The 21,510-nt window shown below is 47.7% G+C and overlaps 1 protein-coding gene across 1 annotated transcript in view; it reads right to left on the reverse strand.

Annotated features, from left to right (window-relative positions):
* The window catches only part of Plcg2 (phospholipase C gamma 2), a 134,605-nt gene that overhangs the window by 15,267 nt on the left and 97,828 nt on the right, over positions 1-21,510 (reverse strand). The window contains exons 20-30 of the mRNA XM_051201733.1: positions 20,059-20,239; positions 18,259-18,330; positions 15,412-15,521; positions 13,143-13,239; positions 11,818-11,884; positions 10,054-10,211; positions 8,191-8,293; positions 6,140-6,349; positions 4,515-4,660; positions 3,606-3,720; positions 2,480-2,647 (exon numbers count right to left, since the gene is read on the reverse strand). Coding sequence (XP_051057690.1) covers positions 2,480-2,647; positions 3,606-3,720; positions 4,515-4,660; positions 6,140-6,349; positions 8,191-8,293; positions 10,054-10,211; positions 11,818-11,884; positions 13,143-13,239; positions 15,412-15,521; positions 18,259-18,330; positions 20,059-20,239 — 1,427 coding nt within the window. The remainder of the gene's footprint in view (positions 1-2,479; positions 2,648-3,605; positions 3,721-4,514; positions 4,661-6,139; positions 6,350-8,190; positions 8,294-10,053; positions 10,212-11,817; positions 11,885-13,142; positions 13,240-15,411; positions 15,522-18,258; positions 18,331-20,058; positions 20,240-21,510) is intronic.

A 21,510-nucleotide genomic window follows, 5' to 3' on the forward strand; every position in this document is an offset into this window, starting at 1 on the left:
TCACATAGAGAAGGGAAATGAAGAAAGGTCAATGTTGGGGGAACTTTAAGTACCCACTTGAAATAAGAGGCCCCTCCAGGACAGTCTACGGAGAGGGAAAGACAATGGGCAAACCCCAGCTCGTGACCTCGAGTAAGGTAGGTCACGTCTTTAGGCCTTGAAGTACTCAGATGTTAAAAGTAAAAATGATTTAATAAAAAGGAAAATCAACCCCCACAGGCTTCCTATAAGGGTTAAAGAAAAAGAAAGGTAGTTGAGTACAGTAAGTGCTGTCTCCCTCCTGAGCAGGGCCCAGCCAATTTGAAAGCTTAAGTGCAGCCATCCTAACAATGGACAAAGTTTATTTTCAAGTTTAGAAGGCCCTGAAAGCCATCTGCACAAAAGGACTATTCATTTTATTTCCTGCCTCTCATGAATATAGATTTGCTAGGAGCTGGCAAAGAAAGGGAGAATGTCCCTGCTATGGTTATCTCCTAGTTAGAATGGGATAGAGGCTCCCATTATTAATCCACCTTGATGTTTCCTTGTTGGCTTTTTCAATCTCCAAGAAGCTAAATTCACCAGCAACAAGGAAAGGCAGTGTGCCATGAACTCTGACCTCATTCCAAGGGTAATTTCCCCCATCTGTCAAAGGATGGTAGGGGAGGGGGGGAGCACAATGGTCCAGGAACCAGAAGACATTAGTTCCTTAGTGGCATGAGGGCATTAAGACCAGAGCTGCAAAGATTCTCCCAATACTACTCTTCTTGCTGGGAGGAGGAAGCAGCATATAGCACATAGCCAGAGTCCAGCAGCTCTGATGCTGGCTTTAACGCCATCTGTACCCATGTTAATCATCACAACATGTTTGTTGTTACTATTGCTATAATGTGCTCAAATGCTACTTCTAAACTGATAAATAGAAACGAGGCTTTGAACATCTCCCGACTCTCATGAAGGTGTTGGGGTCTTCAGCTGTAAGACAGGCAGCCGGGGCCAGCCTCCTTTGCTCAACACTGCTCAGGACATCACACTGAGAAGCCAGCAATTAGCATTTTCTAATAGGAGCTCCTAACACATCTGCTACTTGGAGATGGGGCTAGCAAGGAATGGGAGAAATGGCTGGAGAAGCTGACAGACTTTACGAGAGAAGAGGTGGTGTGGTCCAAGTTTTCAAAAGACCCAGTTGAGAACAGAGAAGAGCCCAAGCTCCCAAACATCAAAAGACAGTAATTTGATATAAATGACAAAAATGATAGTAATTTCTTTCTCTTGAAAAACGACTGCTCTTGGAAACAAGGGAACAGTGACCTCCTGGGGGAATCCAGAAGGACCTATGATGTCTGTGTTATGAATCAGCAATGCTGTGGATAAGGAAGGAAGAAATTACCATGCAGTCCACCTGTGTGTTAGATCATATGTGAAATCCAGAGAAACTGAGAGAAACCATACCCTAAGGCTGGCCACCTTCAGAGAACTTCGAGGTCTGGGAAGAGTCTTAGCTGTACTGGAAAAATTCAGTACAGCAAGTTTTGGTTGTTATTGGGCTTTTGTTTGTTGGTTGGTTTTCTGTTTTGTTTATGCACTGAGTGCACTTATGCACAGGTGTGGAACCATCTACTGGAGCAGGGTTAACTTCTCAGGAGCTGAATCCCTGAAGAAGATGGAACTCTCTCTCTCTCCCAACCGGCATCAGTTACTAACAGCTCCTCATTGAGGAGAGGGACTTCATGAGCCCTTTCCCATCTGTGCTGTGATTTGGGTCAGCTTCATCTTGTATGAGTCTTGTGTGTACAGCTACAGACATCTGTAGCTCTGACAATCTTTCTGTCTCCTCTTCCTCAATGATCCCTGAGCTTTGGGGAAGAGAGTGGCATAGATGTCCTATACAGAATCAATGCAGAGAATGGGCTCCTATTCTCTGCATTTATTACCATCTACCTTAAAAGGAAGCTGCTCTGATGAGGGCTGAGAGATGCCCAGATTTATCTCTTATGTGATCTACTTTGACATTGTGTCAAGCAAGCACACACTGTCCCTTCATAAGGCAGGAAGGGGTTTTGTATTGTGTTCAGCATAAAAAGAAATCTAAGAACTAGGTCAGCCTCTGAGTCTAGTAGAAGACAGTAATCTCAGAATGCTTAAGTGAGTTAGATGCTGTGGATGCTAGCTAGGAGCCTCATCCTTAGGATGCTGCCAGAAACACGCATGGCTTGTGGAAGAACGTATTTCTTCAGCTGCTAATGAAGACAAACTGCCTGAGGCATCTCACAATGAAACCAAACAGTGTCAGGTTGAGGATGGAGTAACTGATGTTTTGCTCACTGATGACGAACAAGGACTCAGCCTTTCTCCACTTTCTCCCCATCCCTGTGCTTAATGCCCACTCCATCGGCTTTGTCGTGGCTTAACCTGAACCAGGAAAGATGCTAGTGTGTTCTTTTTACAACTTTTTAAACTTGGCTCCTCCACACTGAACATCTTTGCTAATGGTCCTTACCTGACTTGATCCCTTTAATGGGGTATGTGGCATGAGCCAGGAAGTTGGGGTCACTGAACATGTCCTCCTCGTAAACCACAAAGCGGAGGAATGCAAGGTTTGGATCATAAATTTCAAATGTCACCTTCTCCTGCGTTGGAGCCCAGACAGGGCTGAGGCCGTTGTCATCTGAAAAAGACCAAAACTTGTTACTAATGCATGTGCCCGGCCTCCTCAAGGTAAGATGGCCTCTGCAGCCTCAGCTTCAATCCCTCCACAGTCTAGTAAATTTAATTTACATCTGCACCCTGATCTAAGAAGCCCTGAAGAGTTATCTTTTGTCATTTCTTTCCCAGCAAGCAATCCTGCTGCAGGCCAGCCTTCCATGAGCAGAGGAATATGCTGCCATCTCACCCATCTCATCTCATGGGATAGGAGAAGAGAAGGGGGCAGGTGCTGAGTGGAACTCTATGTAGACTCATACCAAGAAAAGAGATGGGCAGAGCACCTGTGAGCTGCATCCCTTGACATGAGGAGGAAAGTGAGCTAGGGGCCTCATAGCCCCATAGAAGTATGTTGGTTGTTCTCATGGATGCCAGCCTTATAAGGCAAGACACACAGTAAACCTGCCACACTATAAATAGGCCAGTTTAACTGCTCTCCACCTGAGTTGTTCCCTGGGCATGTCCAGCAGTTAGGCAGGTGGCTCTTCTTCCTCAACTAGAGGTTGAAGGCAGGCTGGGGGTATGGGGGGGGAGGGGGTATGTGCAACGGCAAAAGTACATCATATAATCCCTGAGGATCGGTAACCCACATTGGAGTCTGTTCCCTTAACCTTCAAATAAAGGACCAGCGGGGCTGGGGAGATGCTTCAGCCCAGTGCCTGCCATAAGCAAGACAACCCAAGTTCAGAGCCCAGCATCTGTATCCAAGCTAAGCACATGTCTGTAAGCCAGTGCTGGGGAAGACACAGGCAGACCCCTGGAGCCTCCTACACTGCCAGTGTAGCTGAATTGATGAGCTCTAGGTTCATAGAGAGATCCTATCTCAAAAACTAAGATGGAGAATGATTGAGGAAGGCATCTGATGTCTGACCTCTGCAAGCACCTGGGCACACCCACACAAACAGAAAGAGCCAATTACTTACTCACAACCGTTGTCTTGAACTTGTTGCTGTCATACTCAGCCCCACAGATTTCCACCTCTATAAAGGGACAGGCAATACTCCGCCCTAGTTTGGGGAGGTGTCGTGCACCAAGAACCTATGACATGGAAGGTAAGGATTGGAATTCTGAACTCACAAAGTAGTGCTTTATGAATTTTTCAGGATTCTAGAGTCAGGCTGTACAAGTTCAAAGCTACCCTTACTCAGTGGAAAAGTTGCCACAGGACTCAGGCATGGATGCTGACCAACCCGCCATCACTGTTAGATGATAGGGAGTGACAATAGCTTCCCAGACCTTGACCAGAGCTGAGGCCATGTGACTCAACAGGACAGTCTCACCTGAGCACAGGTACATGGGTAGCATGACACTGCATTTCCCAGATGAGGACAGTGGGGGGCTATGTTTATAATGGACCTTTCTTTAAGGTCCTCATTCCTAAAATGAGGTTTCATTTATCCTAAGCTGGCTTCAAATCTACTGCATAGACAGGGGTGGCTTTACCCTCATGACATATCTCCTGCCTCTGGATCCCTGGTGCTCCCAGAGCTTCACGCATACTGGACAAGCACTCCAAAAAAAATGAAGCTATGTCCCTAGCCCATCTCATCTAAGCTTCCTGGATCTTCTGAACTCTCTCACATCTTCCCCAAATGCTAAGAACTGGATTAACTTAAAAAGAGCTCTGATGTCTCTAAGGCAACGGGGAGATGAACTGACCTCACAAGAACCCCAAATACACACCTCACACCCAGACAGGGTTTAAAGTGGGTTATCCCAGAATGATCCTGGGTCAACTATATGAGCCTGAAGTACTGTCAAAATGGTAGTGGCTTGACAGAGCCAAGAGTGTCACCAACGTCCAAGAAGACCGGCCCATGTGGCCACTCTACCTTGACAGTGAGTGTCATCAAGATCTTCCTCTGGGACTCCGGTGGCATCGGGTCATACTTCTCAGACCGCATGCTCTCAGGCTGTAGGACATAGCCTGTCCGCCCATTGAGTGAAAACAACGCGTGGTTCATCTGCATGTATTTGTCTGAAAGGAGAGCACAGGGCAGCTATGGGGCAGCCAGGGGACACCAGCTTCTAGGTGCGCATGGGCATAGGTTACATGACCTTCCTATGATGATTTGGAGCAACTGTTCGAAAAAAGACATCTGACTCCAAGGAAATATGAAATGCATCTAAAAAGAACCTCACATCAGGAAACAACCTCGTAAACCTTAATAAATTAGAATCTGCTAAAAAGGGGTGTTATTCAGGGGTAGAACATTGGCTTGGCATATATAAACCCCAAGTTCCACACCCAGAACTTAGAAAACACTTCAAGGTAAATCATTAGAGTTCAAGGTTAAAGTGGCTCAGCAAGTGCTGGCCATGCAAGGCTGGTGGCCTGAGTGTGGTCCCCAGATAGAAGAAGAAATTCTACAAAGTTGTCCTCTGACTGTCACATATGCGCCATGGCATACACGCCCACACATACACATAAGACACATAAATTTGTCTTAAAGGTCAATCATCCCAGTTCAAATAACAGGCAGGTATTCATTCAGAGGCTTAAAAAAAAAAAAAAAAGCCATCTCTGTGGAATACACTGGGCAAAAGGACCACCACCTTGCAGGAAAACCAATGCAAACAGTCCCTTGAGTTGGTGATGGGGAAGGGTGAATGTTACTCAAAGCAACGCCTTAACCAGGAACTGTAACTACAATTTAACATCAGTTTTCACTAGATGGGCAAAGACTGAAAGAGCTTCATAAAAGCACAGGAGTGAAGTTACACCAGAGGGCATGATTCCAGCCAGTCTAGAGGAGGAACTGGGCAAATGCCACAGGATACAGGCATTTGTATCCTGAACATCTTGGGGCAGTTTATCAAAATGTGAGCTTCTTGGGAACTGCCCTACGAGTAAGAGGTATCTGCACCTATACCTGGGAACAAGGCTCATGGGAGGGCTCAGGAGGCAGTGGGGTCTGTGGTAGACAGGGATGGAACCTACAGATGTCTGGGTTGGGAGCGGTTGTTAAATAAACTTCAGCTCCCTTCTGTGGGATCCAAGTAGCTATAAGAGAATCCACAGGATGCAAAGAGCAAAATCGAAAAATTTGTGTGCATGGGTTTTCCCTACTATGTAAGTTTCTGGAGAGGGTGTGTGTGAGCCTGAAGCCCTCAGAAAGAAAACACCACACAAAGAGGAGGGGTAAGAGAGCCACAGTACTGGATCCAGCCAACCCTGAGGCTGCAAGCCACTCCTACACTTGCTAGTTAAAGAAGCTGTTGTGTTTCCTTCCTAGGCAAGAATGATAACACTTCTGTCACTCATGAGCACAGAGCCTGCTTCAGCCAAGCATCCACTCAGCTCAGGGGCTTTGCCCTGACCAGTGTTCAAGTTCAGCCTTGACAGGCCCAGTCACTTGTTCAGAAACAACACATCCCACCAGCTGCCCAGCTGACTTTACAGGCTATGACAGGGCCACTGCCTGGTCTGAACAGGCTGGCTACCAGCATCCTTTACCTGCAGTCTGAAAATTGAGTGCCACCATCTGGGAGCCACACAGCCACAGGCGGAAGGGGTCGTAGTTTGAAGAGTCAACTCTCTGTCCCTTAGGGTAAACACGTGTGAGGCCTTTCTGATTGTACCGCAACAGAGCGATGGGCTTCTGCCGCACAATGCTGTCCGCCTTTGTCTCCACAAAGGAGCGAATTTCTCGGAAGTCAGGGTTTTCTGCAGAGAAGATGTGGTGGTTTAAATAAGCATGGCCCCCATGGGCTCACAGATCTCAGTGCTTGGTCACCAGAGAGAGGCACTATTGCTGGTGTGGCCTTGTTGGAGTAGGTGTGGCCTTGTTGGAGGAAGTGTGCCACTGTGGGTGGGCTTTGAGGTTTCCAGGGCCCAATCAGTGGCTCTCTCTCTCTCTCTCTCTCTCTCTCTCTCTCTCTCTCTCTCTCTCTCTCTCTCTCTCTCTCTCTCTCTCTGATGCCTGTGGATCCAGATACAGAACCCTACATGATACCATGCTTCCTTCCATGATGACAATGGACTGACCTCTGAATCTGTAAACAATCCAGTTAAATGCTTTCCTTTGTAAGAGTTGCCAAGGGTTCTATTGCTCTTCACAGCAATAGAACATTGCCAGAGGAGAAGGTCACCCTTGCTTCTGGGTGCAGTGACAGAGGCCCAGGTAACAAAAGGGACCCAGGACTCTCTTGAAAAGACATTAAAGGAATAGAAAGATGGCCCACTCAGTAAAAGTGCCAACTATCTAAGCAGGTCTTGAGTTTGAGCCCACAAGTTACGGGGGGAAAAGCCAGGCATGGCAGTGTGCACTATGTGGGGGCTTACAGAAGGGAGATCCACAGAGCTCGCTGACCAGTCAGCCTAGCCTGCTTGCTGATTCCAAGCCCAGTGACAGAGCCTATCTCAAAAAGAAGAAGAAGAAGAAGAAGAAGAAGAAGAAGAAGAAGAAGAAGAAGAAGAAGAAGAAGAAGAAGAAGAAGAAGAAGAAGAAAAACAAGCAAGATGGACAGCAGCTAAGGAATGACAGCCAAGATTGGCCTCTGGCCTCCACACAGACTACACCTGCCATGATGGGTGGTTTTAACTGTCAACTGGAATCCCTGGGCAGAAAGTCTAGATCAGGTTAGCCTGTTGATGCACCTGTGGGGGGATGGTCTGGACTGCTGTATCTGATGTGGGTAGACTCAACCTGAAAGTAGGCAGGCTTGGGGCTGTGGACTGTGTGAAGAGAAAGCTAGCTGCATGCTAAGCGTGGATTAGCTATGCTCTCTCTACGCTTAATTGTGGATAAGACATGACCGGGTACTTTATCACAGCAATGGGAATGAGACTAGAGCACACACTGTGGAGGTTTGAATGAGAATGTCCCCCATGTATTTGAATACTCAGTCCCCAGTCAATGGCACTGTTAGGGGAGGTTTAGGAAGTGTGGCTTTGCTTGGGGAGGTACATCACTGAGGGACAGGCTTGAGGTTCCAAAGCCTCATGCCATTCCTGGTCCTCTCTCTCTCTCTCTCTTTCTCTCTCTTTCTCTCTCTCTCTCTCTCTCTCTCTCTCTCTCTCTCTCTCTCTCTCTCTCTCTCCTTTCTTCCCTCCCTATTTCTCTCTTTCTCTCTTTCTCTCTTTCTTATTCCTCTAGAACCTAGAACTCTAAGCCCAAATGAAGTCTTTGTTCTATGAGAAGTTGTCTTGGTCATGGTGTTTTATAAAAGCAACATAAAAGTAAGAACAACAACAAAAACAAAAATCAAAACAAAACAAAAACCATGTACACAAAGATACCTAAGGCTGTGACACCTTAACTAGTATCATTTGCATTTTGGCAGTGTCCAGCACTACAAAGAGGATTGCAGGCAATCAAAAGAGACCTGATTTCCTGTAGCCTTTCTTTCTAGGTAGATTATAATTTAGTTTTGTTTAGAGCTTCCAATGTTATAGTTATGGGGAAACCAAAGGACTTCTTCCTGGATCCTTTAGGAAGCAAAGTGAATGATCCCCATGCTCTCCCAGCCTCAGAGCTCACCCCAGCTGGGTCTCAGGAGACTTACCCAAATGGTCCTTGGTTTTGCTGGTTGGCTTACAGTAGACAACCAAGTCAGAGAGCTCGATGGCGATGGACTGGTTTCTCTCCCAGTACTTCATGTTGTTCTCCTGTAGCAAGCAATACAGCATGGAGCTGACATCTGCACATGCATGCTCCTGGCCCACCCAACAAGCTCTCCCACACATGCCCTAAGCACCCAGGGTTGGGTAATTTCCTGCCCTGAAGATAACCCTGCCTTCCTCTATCCTCTGAAGGTTCTCCACCATGCTGCTCCCATCAGGGCTTGCAGTCTAGGATAGTCCTGCCAATGCTCTCAAAAGTACATAGGTTGCCTAGCATTGGTGGCACACGCCTTTAATCCCAGGACTCGGGAGGCAGAGGCAAGTGGATCTCTGTGAGTTCAAATCCAGCATTGTCTACAGAGATAGTTCCAGGACAGGCTCCAAAGCAATACAGAGAAACCCTGTCTTGAAATACCAAAAAAGAAAAAAAAAGTAGGTATGGGCTGGAGAGATGGCCCAATGATTAATACAGCTCATTCTGCAACCATAACGACCTAAGTTCAGATCCCAGCACCCATATAATAAGCCAGGTGTAGCCATTCACAACTGCATCCCAACACTGTTGGTGGGGAAGAGGCAGGAAGATTGCTAAGGCTTTTGTTGCCAGCATGAGGGTGAAACCCTGCCTCAAAGAAGTAAGTGAAGGAATAGTAGAGGATGACATCCAAAACCATCCTCTCTTCCACACTCATACACCGGCATTCACACCTGTATAACACACATACACACACACACACACACACAGACATGCACTCACATATATGCACACATCATACATTTACACCTGTACATACACACTATGCATTCGCACCTATATACACATACACATGCATGCACAATGCTCACACATATATATGCATGCACACATGCATACACATGCATGCACACAGGCTCACATGCATACACATACATGCACACACACACACACACACACATGATTCTAAATTAAACAATAAATGGGGAGTCACAAGTAGAAGAGCGTGGCTTTAACCCCAGCCTGTGATTGGGTGAGGCATGAGAAGCTGAAGTTCAAGACCAATCTTCAGTAGGTGGAGATGAGAGAGCAGAAGAAGGGACTTTTGTCATCACAGTGTGCCCTCTGCCTCCTGTTGTGTCCCCTCCCTTAAAGCCTATTATCATAATGGGACCCACAGAGCCCACTATGCCCACTTCTGTAGGCAGCCTCCCCCTTGCCTCCAGCTAACCCAGCACAGCTCAGTGCAGAGGGCTGTCTCCCCAGGCCAAGCACATGAACTAGGGTGAGGTGAGGGAGGGGTCCCCTCCACACACCCACTGCACAATGCGATCAGGTAAGGAGTAATTTCTCCTTTTCCTGCACCGAGTGACCTACTCACACAACTGCAGACTCTAGCAGCCATTGTTGGCCAAGGCAGTGCCCAAGAGAACATTTTTTATAAAACCATCAGCATCTGGGACGTCACTGGCTTCTAGCATCCTATGCTGAGTACTTTGGGTATAGTGTATAGAGTGGTCCATACATCCCAAGAGACAGAATTACATCCAACTCTGAGCTACACAGCCAATATCAAGACCAGATTTGTAAGCTGCTGGCCTGATCCAAAGTCCCTACTTTAACCCTGCCTGCCCCATGTTAGAACTCTGTCATCACTGGCCAGCCAATTAGCAACAATGCCATTAAAACACCTCCTGTAGCCAGCACTAGAGTTTAGAACCCAGGGTCTCTTTGAAACACAACAATGGCCTCTGAACCTATGCCTGGCCTCAGCAGAGCAGCAGAGGCTGGAACAGGCAGACACCCTGGTCCCCAGTGTGCTTGGGCCCACCTTGGTGTCAATCTTCCAAGTGATCTCCCGGATGCTCTGAAACCACTCAAACAGCTCCTCCACATGGTCGGTGGCAAACTCCACAGGAGGGTCCCCCTGCTTCTTAGGCTCCAGGATGAAGACGAACGCTTTCTGGTTTTTCCCCTGCGGGGCCTTCACTGTAGACAGAGGGTAAAGAAAGTCAGCCGTGATAGGCCAAATAGATGGCCACAGAGACCACACCTCACACTGTCCTCTTCTCTAGTGACCACTAGAACTGCCACAGCTACCATCACAGTCCACCCTGATGGGGACCCCTGACTTCCAGTCGGCAATGTCTGAACATTTTGTACAAATTATTGCTAAAGTTGAGTGAGCATTTGAGCTGAGCTGTATCCTCCAAAGACATATGTCAGGCCTCTGTCCCTGTAAATATAAACTTATTCAGCAATAGAATTTTTGTTGATATACCAACTATCTCAAGGTAAGATGTGCTGGACCTAGGAAAACCTTAAATCCAAGGAACAACATCCCTAGCAGAGAAAGGAGAGGAGTGGAGGAGAGTCAGGAGCCATGGGGCCACTAGCTGGTGCACACCAAGTTGGCTGGCAGTTGACAAGCAAAGACAGCCATTTTAGAGAGGAACTGACCTGCCCAGTATTGGTGGCTGAACTTTCTGGCCTCTGAGGTAACATCCTGGGCAGATGACTACGCTGTGTAGTTTTTAGCCTTTAGCAAACCTCATGGGGACATTAGACATTTATCTTACAGAGGGTTTGAGAAACTGCGGCTCAAGAGACAGCACCATTTGGGAAGTCACACTAGCAGAGCTGAAAGGCAGATCCAGCCTGATGACAAGTCCCTACTGCTAAGTGACAGCCTCATGTCTTCTAATAGGACAGTACAGGGAAGGAGACAACACAGGGCATCAGCTATGGAGGTGAGAATAGAGTCCTCTGGTGCTGGTACATCTGGGAACTTGCCAGGAACTTACCCTTTTTCTCATCGGGAGCAAACACCCTCCACCTTCCCTACTGGGGTCACAGGGCAGGAAAAGGAAGAAGGAAATAAAGGCAGAAAGAAAGTGCTGGCAGCACAGGAAGGAGAATCCCAGGGTTGCTATCATGGGAATCCAAGGGGGCCATGCTCAGGCACCCCAGAAAAGAGAGGACCCAGTTCAAGAATCAGTGGGCTGAGGAGAGTTTGGGCTTTATGCCTGGACCATGTCCCTTGCCTACTTGCAGCTGCAAACAGCAGGAAGCAGCAACCATGGGAGCTGCAATGTGCCCATTTAAATGTGGACATGCCCTGAACACAGGGAGCTGCTGCATATAAATCATGGCTTATCCCCACACAGAACACACTGTCACATCCCTGGTGGCACACATGCTGAGGGCAGAACAGGTTTCTTGCAGGTCCAGAGAAAAGAGGCAGGCACTCAGCGTTAGGAGCTCAGAGGCCACGGCTCCCAACCCCAGGGTCCATCACAGCCTGACCAACAAACAGCTCACTCAGCTCTCTGAAAAGCAGATGTTGACATGACAGCTAAGTCACCGGTGTTCTTAGGGGCCAAACAGTCCTGTATTAGCAGATGGTAGCAGCCAGCCTCACTATCAGGGACCCACTGGTTCCCATGCATTTGGCTTTAGCCAGCGTGTCACATAAGTCTGGAGGCACAGAACTAGTGCCAGCCACCTCCCTGCTTGGGCTAGTCCTGAGTCAGGCCTGGCAGGATGGGTGGGTGGATCTATACTGGAATCAGGCTAAGAAAACATGTGTACATACCAACATTGTAGGTATTAAGGTCCAATATGCCTCTGCAGAGAGACCCAAGGGGATTGTCTTCAATAATCTGTGAGGAAACCAGACCCAATTCTCAGTAGTCATAAACAGAATAATAAAACGACAACCAGTTTCTAGAACATGCCATTTAGCGGCACCACTACCTGTGGAGTTGCTTAAAATACATATTCATTACAATGTCCACAGGGAGGACACTCTTACCAAAGCATGGAGACAATGGGGACCCAGCAGTGCGTAGGCAGCCACAGTCTCTGTGTCAAGTTTCCCAACCCACAAAATCACACCTTGTGAATTCTAGAACAAATTTCGAACCCCATGGCAGAGCCCTTATCTGATATACATTTGAAATGAGACCATTTGGCCTGCTACTCCTCCATCTCAAGAGCCTTCTGTGGCTCCCCATGTCCTCTGGAAAACAACAGCTGTTGTCTACCATCTGGTTTCTGAGGCTTTCCAAGCTCTGGCCAACCTTCTCAGCCCGGCTCCCTGTTGCAGACTTGAAGCATCCTGGGGTCTAGCTAAGACGGGAAAGCTGCTGCCATTGCTGTACTGCCCCAACCTTCTCCACCAGGCTTGTAATGACATACAGATGCAGTAAGGGGTCCTGTCCTTGTCCCAGTCCAAGCATCCTGGATACAAGTGCCTTCCCATCACCACATTCTGGCTTAGGCTGTGCCTCTCTATGCTCATCTCCTGCTGATGACCCCAGCTTCACTTTTAAGGATCAAACGTTACTTCCTCCAGGAAGTCCTTCCCGGTTGCCTTGTCACCCTTAGGAAATAAACACTATGGGCTCTAAAGGAATGTGTGTCCACATTACACACAGGGGCAGACTGATGAAGTTGGGGCCGCTTCCTTCCACTGGGAGCATTGTGATAAAAGGTGGCTAGGTAGCAAAGCCTGGCTTACAAAGTCACCAGGAGGCCCTGTCTCACCTTCCAGGAAGGCACTGCTCCTTCCTCATGCCAAGCACGTTCTGCATGTCTGGCTCCCTAAACTGAATGTGTTTCATTTGCACATTGCTTTGAGCAGAGGACAAATTCCCCGTCTGGCCACTTCCACTCCAGTGGGAATTCTCCTGTGCTTTTCAGCCCAAGACCGCCTGATTAAAACACAACTGGCTTGTCACGGAGACGTTCACCCACAACTTGGGGCCAGTCCCAATTTCTGCACCAGTCTGCCAGTTCCCCTGCCGAGCTCTGCCCAACAAGTACATGTCAAAAGTCTTCTTCACCCCACCCCACCCCACCCCGAGACAACTCCAGGGACTCCTCCAAAAGCCTCAGCAACAGTAAATGGAGACGCACCTGCTTCTCCATCTCCTCAGCATCACCTGCTGAGATATCCTCTACGTAGTTGGATGGGAAGTACTGCTGGATCCGGGTCCCATAGTCCCCTTTCCACCTGCAGAGAAGCATGGACACGGAGGGCTTAGTCTGCTCACCTCTGAGTGACCAAGCTGCCATGATCTGTGATGACAGCATTTCAAAGGGAGTATATGCCTTTTAAAAACACATGTTGTTGGATGACTGAAAACTTGCTCCTCCTAACTAGACTCTGGCATTGGCATCACTGTGTGGTCAAAGTTTAACAGGGGCCAAGACCCTCTCAGAGAGCTCCCACCTCCACTTGCAGGAAGGCTGAGATAGTTTTGGGGCCAAATGGTCTGCAATGAAATCCTTGCTGCTTGGGGCTGGAGAGATGGCTCAGCATCCATACCAGGCAGCTATTAACTCCAGCTCCGGAAGATCTGCTGCCCTCTTCTGGCTTCTCTGGGCACTGCACCCTCAGTCACATGCCCACACAGAGACACATAAATTTACTCATATTTTAAAAGTAATAAGAATAAATACTTTTTAAAAAAGAAATCCCAGTGTTCCATACTGTAGGCTCCTCATCTGTAAAGTAGGGTAATTCTGGAGGCGCCTTAGATTTTATTAGGACTGTCCAGGTCACCGTACACCAAAAGCTTTGAAGAGCATCCGGCACACAGCAGTGTTATGACAGCACTCATTCTTAGGCTCAGCTTGCAGCTCGGTATTAGACATATACTTGCCTAGAATCTGTCAATGAGAGGCTTGGGGTGGTACTCAACAATGGAGCACTGTGCCCGGGTCCCATGCCCAGCACCACAAGAGAAATAGTGTTCGTATTACCACTCAGCTGGAACGGCACACCCACACTCTCCTCACAGTGCCAGTGGCATGACGTAATCCTTCTGTGGATGTGCTGTGACTACCACACTGGCCACCTCCACACTCTCCCCCAAGTCCATTCCTGACAGCAGGGCCTCCTCCTTTCAAACAGGCTACCCACTGGGCTGCTTTCTGCAGCCAGAAGGCTCATTTCAAAAGTACCTCTAGCCACACCACAGAACAGCTCTCCAGATCCAACAAGCTCCAGCCTCCATAGCCTGGCATTACAGCCCAGACGGGTCTGAGGCCAGAGCTCTCTATGACCCACAATTGACATTTACTCCAGAGGGCCCAGCTATAGGCCTGACAAGCAGGCTACTAACCTGGGAGCCAAGTCCATTAGAGCCTTTGCAACTGCTCATCTGTGCTACTCTGGTACCTGTGCCCACCACTGTCTGAGCAGACACACCTTACACCTAATGTAGAACCATGCATCTGCCTTCCCCAGTGCCTGAGATCTTCCTTGCTGTAACCAATCCGTACACTGCAGTAGCAGGAAGCATTTAATTTACAACTTCGGCCTGAACAAGCAGAGTAAAGCTGTGTGGCACATAGTGGCTGCCAAGTGCTAGCCCTTTCTGCACCCTCCACAGCACCTTCCTTTCTGCAGACCTTCTTGGGCTTGGGATGCCTGGATCCTAGGACCAAGAACTTTATAACTGTTATCCACATAATATCCACACTGCTTTCACCCTCAAAAAGGTCTCTACCTAGGCAGGAGGGAGGGCCTAGACCCTATTCCAAATGACTTGACAGATTTTGGTGAAGGCATCACCCTCCCTGTGGAGTGGGGGGGGGGGGAAATGGGATGAGAGGGGAGGTCAGGGAGCATGGGAGGGAGGGAGGGAGAGAGAGGGAACTGGGATCGATATGCAAAATAAAGAAAAATAACAAATATATTTTAAAAAATGCCTCTACCTAAACAAAAATCATCTGTTACCCCTAATTGGTTTGGGAGTCTCTGATACAGCAGTTAACTAGGTTAACTAGGACAGATTAAGACACAGAGTAAAGTCACCTGGCAAGGGACTGTGGGTAAATGCCAACTACCACTTATTTCTCTAAGTTGATGGCAAAAGGGTTGTCAGGAAGATTAGATTAGACAACGCAGCAAACAGTAGCTGCAGTTGCAACAATACAGCGAGTTTATGGTGATATGGGTTGCATTATATGATGCACTGGCCACTGCACGGGTGTTCTTTTTCTATTTTTCCCAAAGGACCCAAGAACAGAAACACCATCTCAAGTACTTAGCACAACAGGTCAAAGCAATCTGGAATGTGAGACAAGAGAACTCAGAGCTCCACCCAGCACCTGAGAGTCACCAACAGAGGAGACCAGCCAAGCTCACCTCCAAGATCCCCTTCCTCACTAGACTTACCATCCCCCTGGCTCCTTGGAGACGTTGTGGATAAGGGCACCACGACAGAAGGTCAACTCATCGCTGCGCTTGGCTTTGTAATCATAGAGTGCTTTCACAGTCCTCTGAGGCTTTGGGGGGTGGGAGAGAGAAAGGACACTTGGATGACAGGAGTAAACGCAGGAAGCAGAACCTGTACCATTAAATTCACGTTAGGAAGCCAGGGATGTTGGAGGGCAAGGTTACAGAGCCATCTTCTGGCAGGAGTTGGTATTGCGTAGGAACCAAAGTTGCACAAAGTCTACCAGGAAGTGAGACAGACTAGCCTAACAAGGGGAAGGGGTCCATGAGCAAGGCACAACATTGCTAATTTCTCAACACAGCCTCTTAGATTAAGCCACACCCACCACCTCAAAAGTCCCCAAAGAGCTACTATACTCAATGACTCTCCTAGAAGTTCAGACACTATTTCCTAGGCATGCTGGTGACCTGGTCACTATTTCTACTCAGGCCTGTTCCCTAGTCAGCCATCTACACAGCATTGACAGTTCCCAAGAGCAGCTGAAATAATGAGCAGTGCCTACACAAAGACCCAGTTCTTAGGCAGCTGAGACAGGAGGAGCACAAGTTCGAGACCTGCCTGAACTACACGAAGAGACTCTGTCTCATCGTCCCCCACCACTCCCCAAACAAAACAACAACACAACAAAAGCTGGGATCAGTATCAGCAGGAACAAGAAAGAACTGAAGTGGAATTTTCAAGGACTTTTCTTGATGCCTATTATTTGACAATAGTAAACAAGGAAAAAAAAAAAAAAAAAAGGAACGCCCACACAGCCAGAAAATATTAACCGGGAACTCTCTAAAATTACCAAGTCTGTTTGGATCCCTGGCTTCCCTTTCCTCCCCACTAGAGGAGACAGGACTCCGGAAAAATTGCTTCTAGGAGACTAGATACTGATCAGACATGGAAGCTGTAACCATTGCTCTGCTCACTCCTGTCTGTGTAGTTCCAGCCTACTAAACCTCCATTTCTCCATCTGAAGTGGTAATTACAGTCTTATATATTTCACAGAGTTCCTGGAAAAATTCAATGAAACAATTCATGTGATGGTAAAATGGCTCCACCCCATGGCATTGGCCATCAAGGAGTGCTGTCCCGAACCTTTTGCTTTACAGTGGCTCGGTTATCACAACCACCCCAATAGGGAGGTGCTGCTACCAAGCCCACTTTACAGATGAGAAAGCTGGGGCACAAGGAGATGAAGAACCTGTCCACGGCCAACCAAACTCAGAACTGGCTCAGTGACTTCAAGGTGTTGCCATCCTCCACCAGACTCCATAAAGGGCTCTGCAGCTTCTAGAAGCCCTGCCGTGGAGAACTCCAACTGGACACTGGCCAGACTACTCCTGGGCATTCTGGGTGTGAGGGCCAGAGTCAGGCTCATGGTGACAGGGAGGCACAGCTGTGGCCGACAGAGGTGCTACTGAATGGCATGAGAGAGAGGCTGCTTTTCTGGAACAGCAAGAAAGGACCTCAGGAACTACAGAGAAATGAGCTGGCTAGCCACTATGTGGCCATGCAGGAACCAGGCAGATCCACATGGCCAAGACAGCAGGCCAAGAGATCCAGCTGCCTGCAGTCACCTCAGTAGTAGCTGAATAATCTCAATTCCCTCACCTGTAAAATGGGTGCCCACGTGGTACCAGCTTTGCAGAGTTGGCAATGAGGATCCAACCAAGGTTAAGTGCTTAGAACCACACTGACCCTTGTTTTCAACACGCCTTACATGCCGTTACATGCTATCCTGCATGTTATCTTTCCAGTTCTGAGAACTTACCCAGGTCAGCCTGGGCCCTGTCTCCACAGGAAAAAGTAACACGTCGGGGCGCCACTGGAAATGTACCTCGGTGAAAAATCACCTGCCTAGCTAGCATACAGGAGGCCTCGGGTTCCATCTCCAGTACAGGGCTGGGAAGTGGGGGCTGTGACATCATTCTTACAGTCCCCATTCTCCCATATCATCTGCCTGAAGTTCCTTTGAGAGAGTAGACCCTGATTTATGAAATAATGTTTAAAAGGAAAAAGATGTAAGCCCTTCAGCATAAACCGAGTCTATCACCCTGTAAGGAAGGTGGAGGCCAGCTCAACACTCCTCTCCGGGAGCTGGAGAAATGCCCAGCACCTACACAACTGGGCAAGCAGTGTCTCGTCACAGCACAGCCTTCTCTCTGAACAGCTGCTGCTACTAGCTAACCTCTGCACATCGCTTCTGAAGCCTTCATTTCTCACTCTAGATTTACTTCTACCGAGGAGTAGAATTTTCTTTTTCAAAAAGGAAAGGAACTCAGTCTTGGGTCTCAGCAGAGCCCACCACCCTAAACGTGTACCAGACAGAAAATTTTCTATAGTTCCTCCCCCACTAAATTTGAGACAGACCCAATGCAAGGAGGAGCTGGAGGCAAAAAGCAAAATCCACCTTTACCTATATGAAGCTAAGAGACAGAGGCAGGGTGGAAATCCAAGATAGCATTTGCCTTGCAAGGAGGTCAGTGAACCAGACATAATTTAAACACCTCAGGCTCCATCAGCAAGCAGGAAGAAAATTTTGGAAGATTTTTTAATTAGAAGCTGTTTGGCCCAAAGGTGGTTCACAGAAGCTCAGGATCCTAGCAAAGCACAGTTGAGTCTGGATGAAATTCTATTAACCTCCATGAAACCACACGGCAATGCTGCCCATCATCATGTCTCAAAAGAAATTTTAGTTATGGGCAGATGTCCCAGATACTCCCTGTTATAACTGCTATGGAGCCCAGTGGTGGGAGCAGGGCTCTCTCTCAGTCTAGTGGGTAGGACTGGTACTCTACCATGGAAGGGTTGATTTCGCTTGGGTCCACATACATCCTGCTGACATCATAGAGAGAGTTGATGTCTCTTTCCTGAAAGAAAAAAAAAAAAAAGCCAAGAAAAGTAAATGGAAAGGGCATGGGGAATGTGGCTCAGTAAAAGAGGCCTTGCCTGGCATATTCAGTTCCCTGGGTTCAGTTCCCAGGACCACCCAAACAGGAAGTGTGGCATCCTGGAATGGCGCATGTCCACAGCCAGGCTGCAGGCTTCCTCGGGGCATCCTCTTCTTTGGAAAGAAGAGTTGGAACCTCATGGAATTTTCTGTGGCTTAAGAGATACTGAAAGCAAGAAGGTACAAAGACATTCCCCCAAATGTGGAAACAACCTTGAAGTTGTAGACACCCTTCCATGTCCCACAGGGTGCCAGGATCTTCTCTTGACACCATGTGCAAGGACAGCACATCCACAGCTGGAAAGATTTACACCAGGGGAATTGGCAAACATACTAGTTAGGCCTTTTTCCTGGAAAGGCATGCAAATGTTTGCCAGCAGCAGCTGCCTAAGCCCCTCTCTCACCCTGGCTTCTCCCCCAGCCCTCCTGTCTCTCTACCCAGAGCCACAGCTGCCATCCTTACCTCATCACACTTTTGTCCTGTTAGAGTGCCTCCCCTGACCACTCCCCTGTCCACCACTGTAGTTTCTCCTCTTCTTGCTACCCAGGTCTGTATGCTAACCCATGCTAACCAAGACACCTCACTCTGGCATAATGTGTTCTCTAGAACCAAAATTTTCTCAAAGCAGACTTTATATATATTCCCTGGCATAGGATTGGGACACAGGGTCTTATGCCCTACGTCCTAGATTCATTTCTGTTTCTGCGATAAAATATCCTGACTAAAGACAACTTAGAGGAGAAAAGGTTTGCTTGACTTGCAATTCTAGGTTGACAGCCCATCATCAGGAGGAAGTCAAGGTAGGGACTCAAAACATCTGGTCTACGGTCAAGAATAAATAAACACGTGTATCCTTGATTACTTGGACTCAACCAGCGTTTTCCTCTCTTACACTGTTCTAGACCCACTATGTAAAGAATGGTGCTGCCCACAATAGACTGGGCCCTCCTATATCAATTAACAATCAGGACAGTCCCTCATAGACATGCCCACAGGCCTACCTAACCTAGAAAGTTTCTCACTAAGACTTTGCTCCTGCTGATTCTAGGTTGTGTCAGGTGGACAGATGACACTAACCAGTCCTCAGAGTCAATCTCTTCCTAAGAAATATAGGGATCCTTCTTTCAAGAAGGGAGGTGATATGGCGATCATATCAGGTCTCTCCTGCACTCAGAATGCTGCCAGGATAAGATCCAGAGCCTCACAATGGCCCACCAGACCCTACATAAACCTGCCTCTCAGTCCCCATCCTCATTTAGCATTACTCCAGGTGAGCTCATTTCATGTCTGTATCCCACACCAAGACTTTTATCGCTGCTGTCCTTTCTCCTTCAAATATCTGCATGGCTCACTCCTTCTCAGTAATATCCTCTCAGAACTTTTGAAAACTGCAGCCACTACCCCATCTTGTCATACACTCCTGTGCCTTCCCAGCCTTTCCTCTTTAGCACGTATAACCATCTGACAATGGCCGTGTGACTATGGGTAGCATAAAGACAGAGTTTTTATATGCTGTGTGGTCAACTTGACATCCTCAGGACATCCTATACCAGACACATACAGAGAGAGAGAGAGAGAGAGAGAGAGAGAGAGAGAGAGAACTTAGTCCATGCAATGAGTAACTCAACCCCAAGGGAGTCAACCTACCATATTATATCGCTCCAGAAGCTCAGGGGTCACAGGATAGCGCAGCCTCATCTTGCGATAGAGTGCATGCTTCTCATAGTAGCTGACAAGCTCCACCAGGCTCTCAAAGTAGGCAGAGGTCCCCAGCACAAAGTGCCGACCATCCCGGTTGATGCGACAGTGTTTCACCTTGCCCCTGGCCCTTAAGGGGGAGAAGCACAGAGGATTAGCAACCAAGGGTGCCAGCAGCTACACAATCACTGTGTAAGCAGCACCAATCAGCCACAACCTTGTTCACCCTGGTGGGATAGAAATACGCAGAATTCAGTCCTCCTAGGGCTGGGAGCCTTTCAGTTCAGATCTGGAAGAATTCATACATGATGATCAACACCAACCTCTTCTTTCAACTTGATTGAGGCGCTATACTGTGACCCACAAACTAAATATGACTACCCATATACTCTTTAATAAAGTTTTATTGGAACATGTCCACTGTTCATTTGTGTCTGTACTGTGGTCAGCTTCTCTTATATAGCTGCAACAGGGTCCATGTAGCCTGTGAGACCTAAAGTATTTGCTCCACAGGCCCTTCCACAAACTGCTTTCCGATCCTTGTTCTAAAACCCCACTCAGTCCCCAAGTCCTTGAACCTTATCTTCAGTAGCCCAGAGTTACAGTGACTCTTTTTCAAGAAGGAGACTTTACCTTTTCATCTGACTGAAACGAGAGGCAGATCCCAAACAGGACAGACAACAGATTCTTCAGTCTTACTTATTTAGAAGAGCAAGAAAATTTGAGTTTGATCCTAACTTTACAACCAGGAGTGTCTGGACTGGGGAGATCCTGTTCTTCCAGAGGACCTAGGTTCAATTCCTAGCACCTACATGGCAGCTCACAACTGTCTATTAACACCTGTTCCAGGGGATCTGACTCCCTCTTCTGATCTCCATGGGCACCAGACATACATGTGATATACAGGTACACATGCAGGCAAAATACACACAGAAATAAACAAACAAACAAACAAATAGAAATAAATGTAATTAGCAAGATCCTTCCCCATGTACTCACCATGAAGAAATGACAGAACTCTAAGGCAATGGGCACATTAATTACCCCAAGGTTGTCACTACCCATGCATACCTGAGCCAAAACACCATACTACAAATACGGATAAATATCATATGCTGATTTCATTTCTGTAGCATTGACCTTGAACAACCAAAGCAATGGTAAGCAAAAGAACGAAGTCAAACATGTGGCCCTCCCTGACTTGGAATTATCCTACAGTAGCTAAGTTTGGAGACCCTGACTTGGAATTATCCTACAGTAGCTGAGTTTACTATGTGACTTTAAAGCCAGCAAAGGCAGGCAGATCTCTGAGGGTTCAAAGGCAAAAGCAGACAAACATGGTTACATCAAACCAAGACGCATCTGAGCAGCCCAGGCACAACCAACTTCACGAAGAGGTCA

The sequence above is a fragment of the Phodopus roborovskii genome, unplaced genomic scaffold (genome assembly GCF_943737965.1).
Source record: "Phodopus roborovskii unplaced genomic scaffold, PHOROB, whole genome shotgun sequence".
NCBI classification, from domain to species: domain Eukaryota; kingdom Metazoa; phylum Chordata; class Mammalia; order Rodentia; family Cricetidae; genus Phodopus; species Phodopus roborovskii.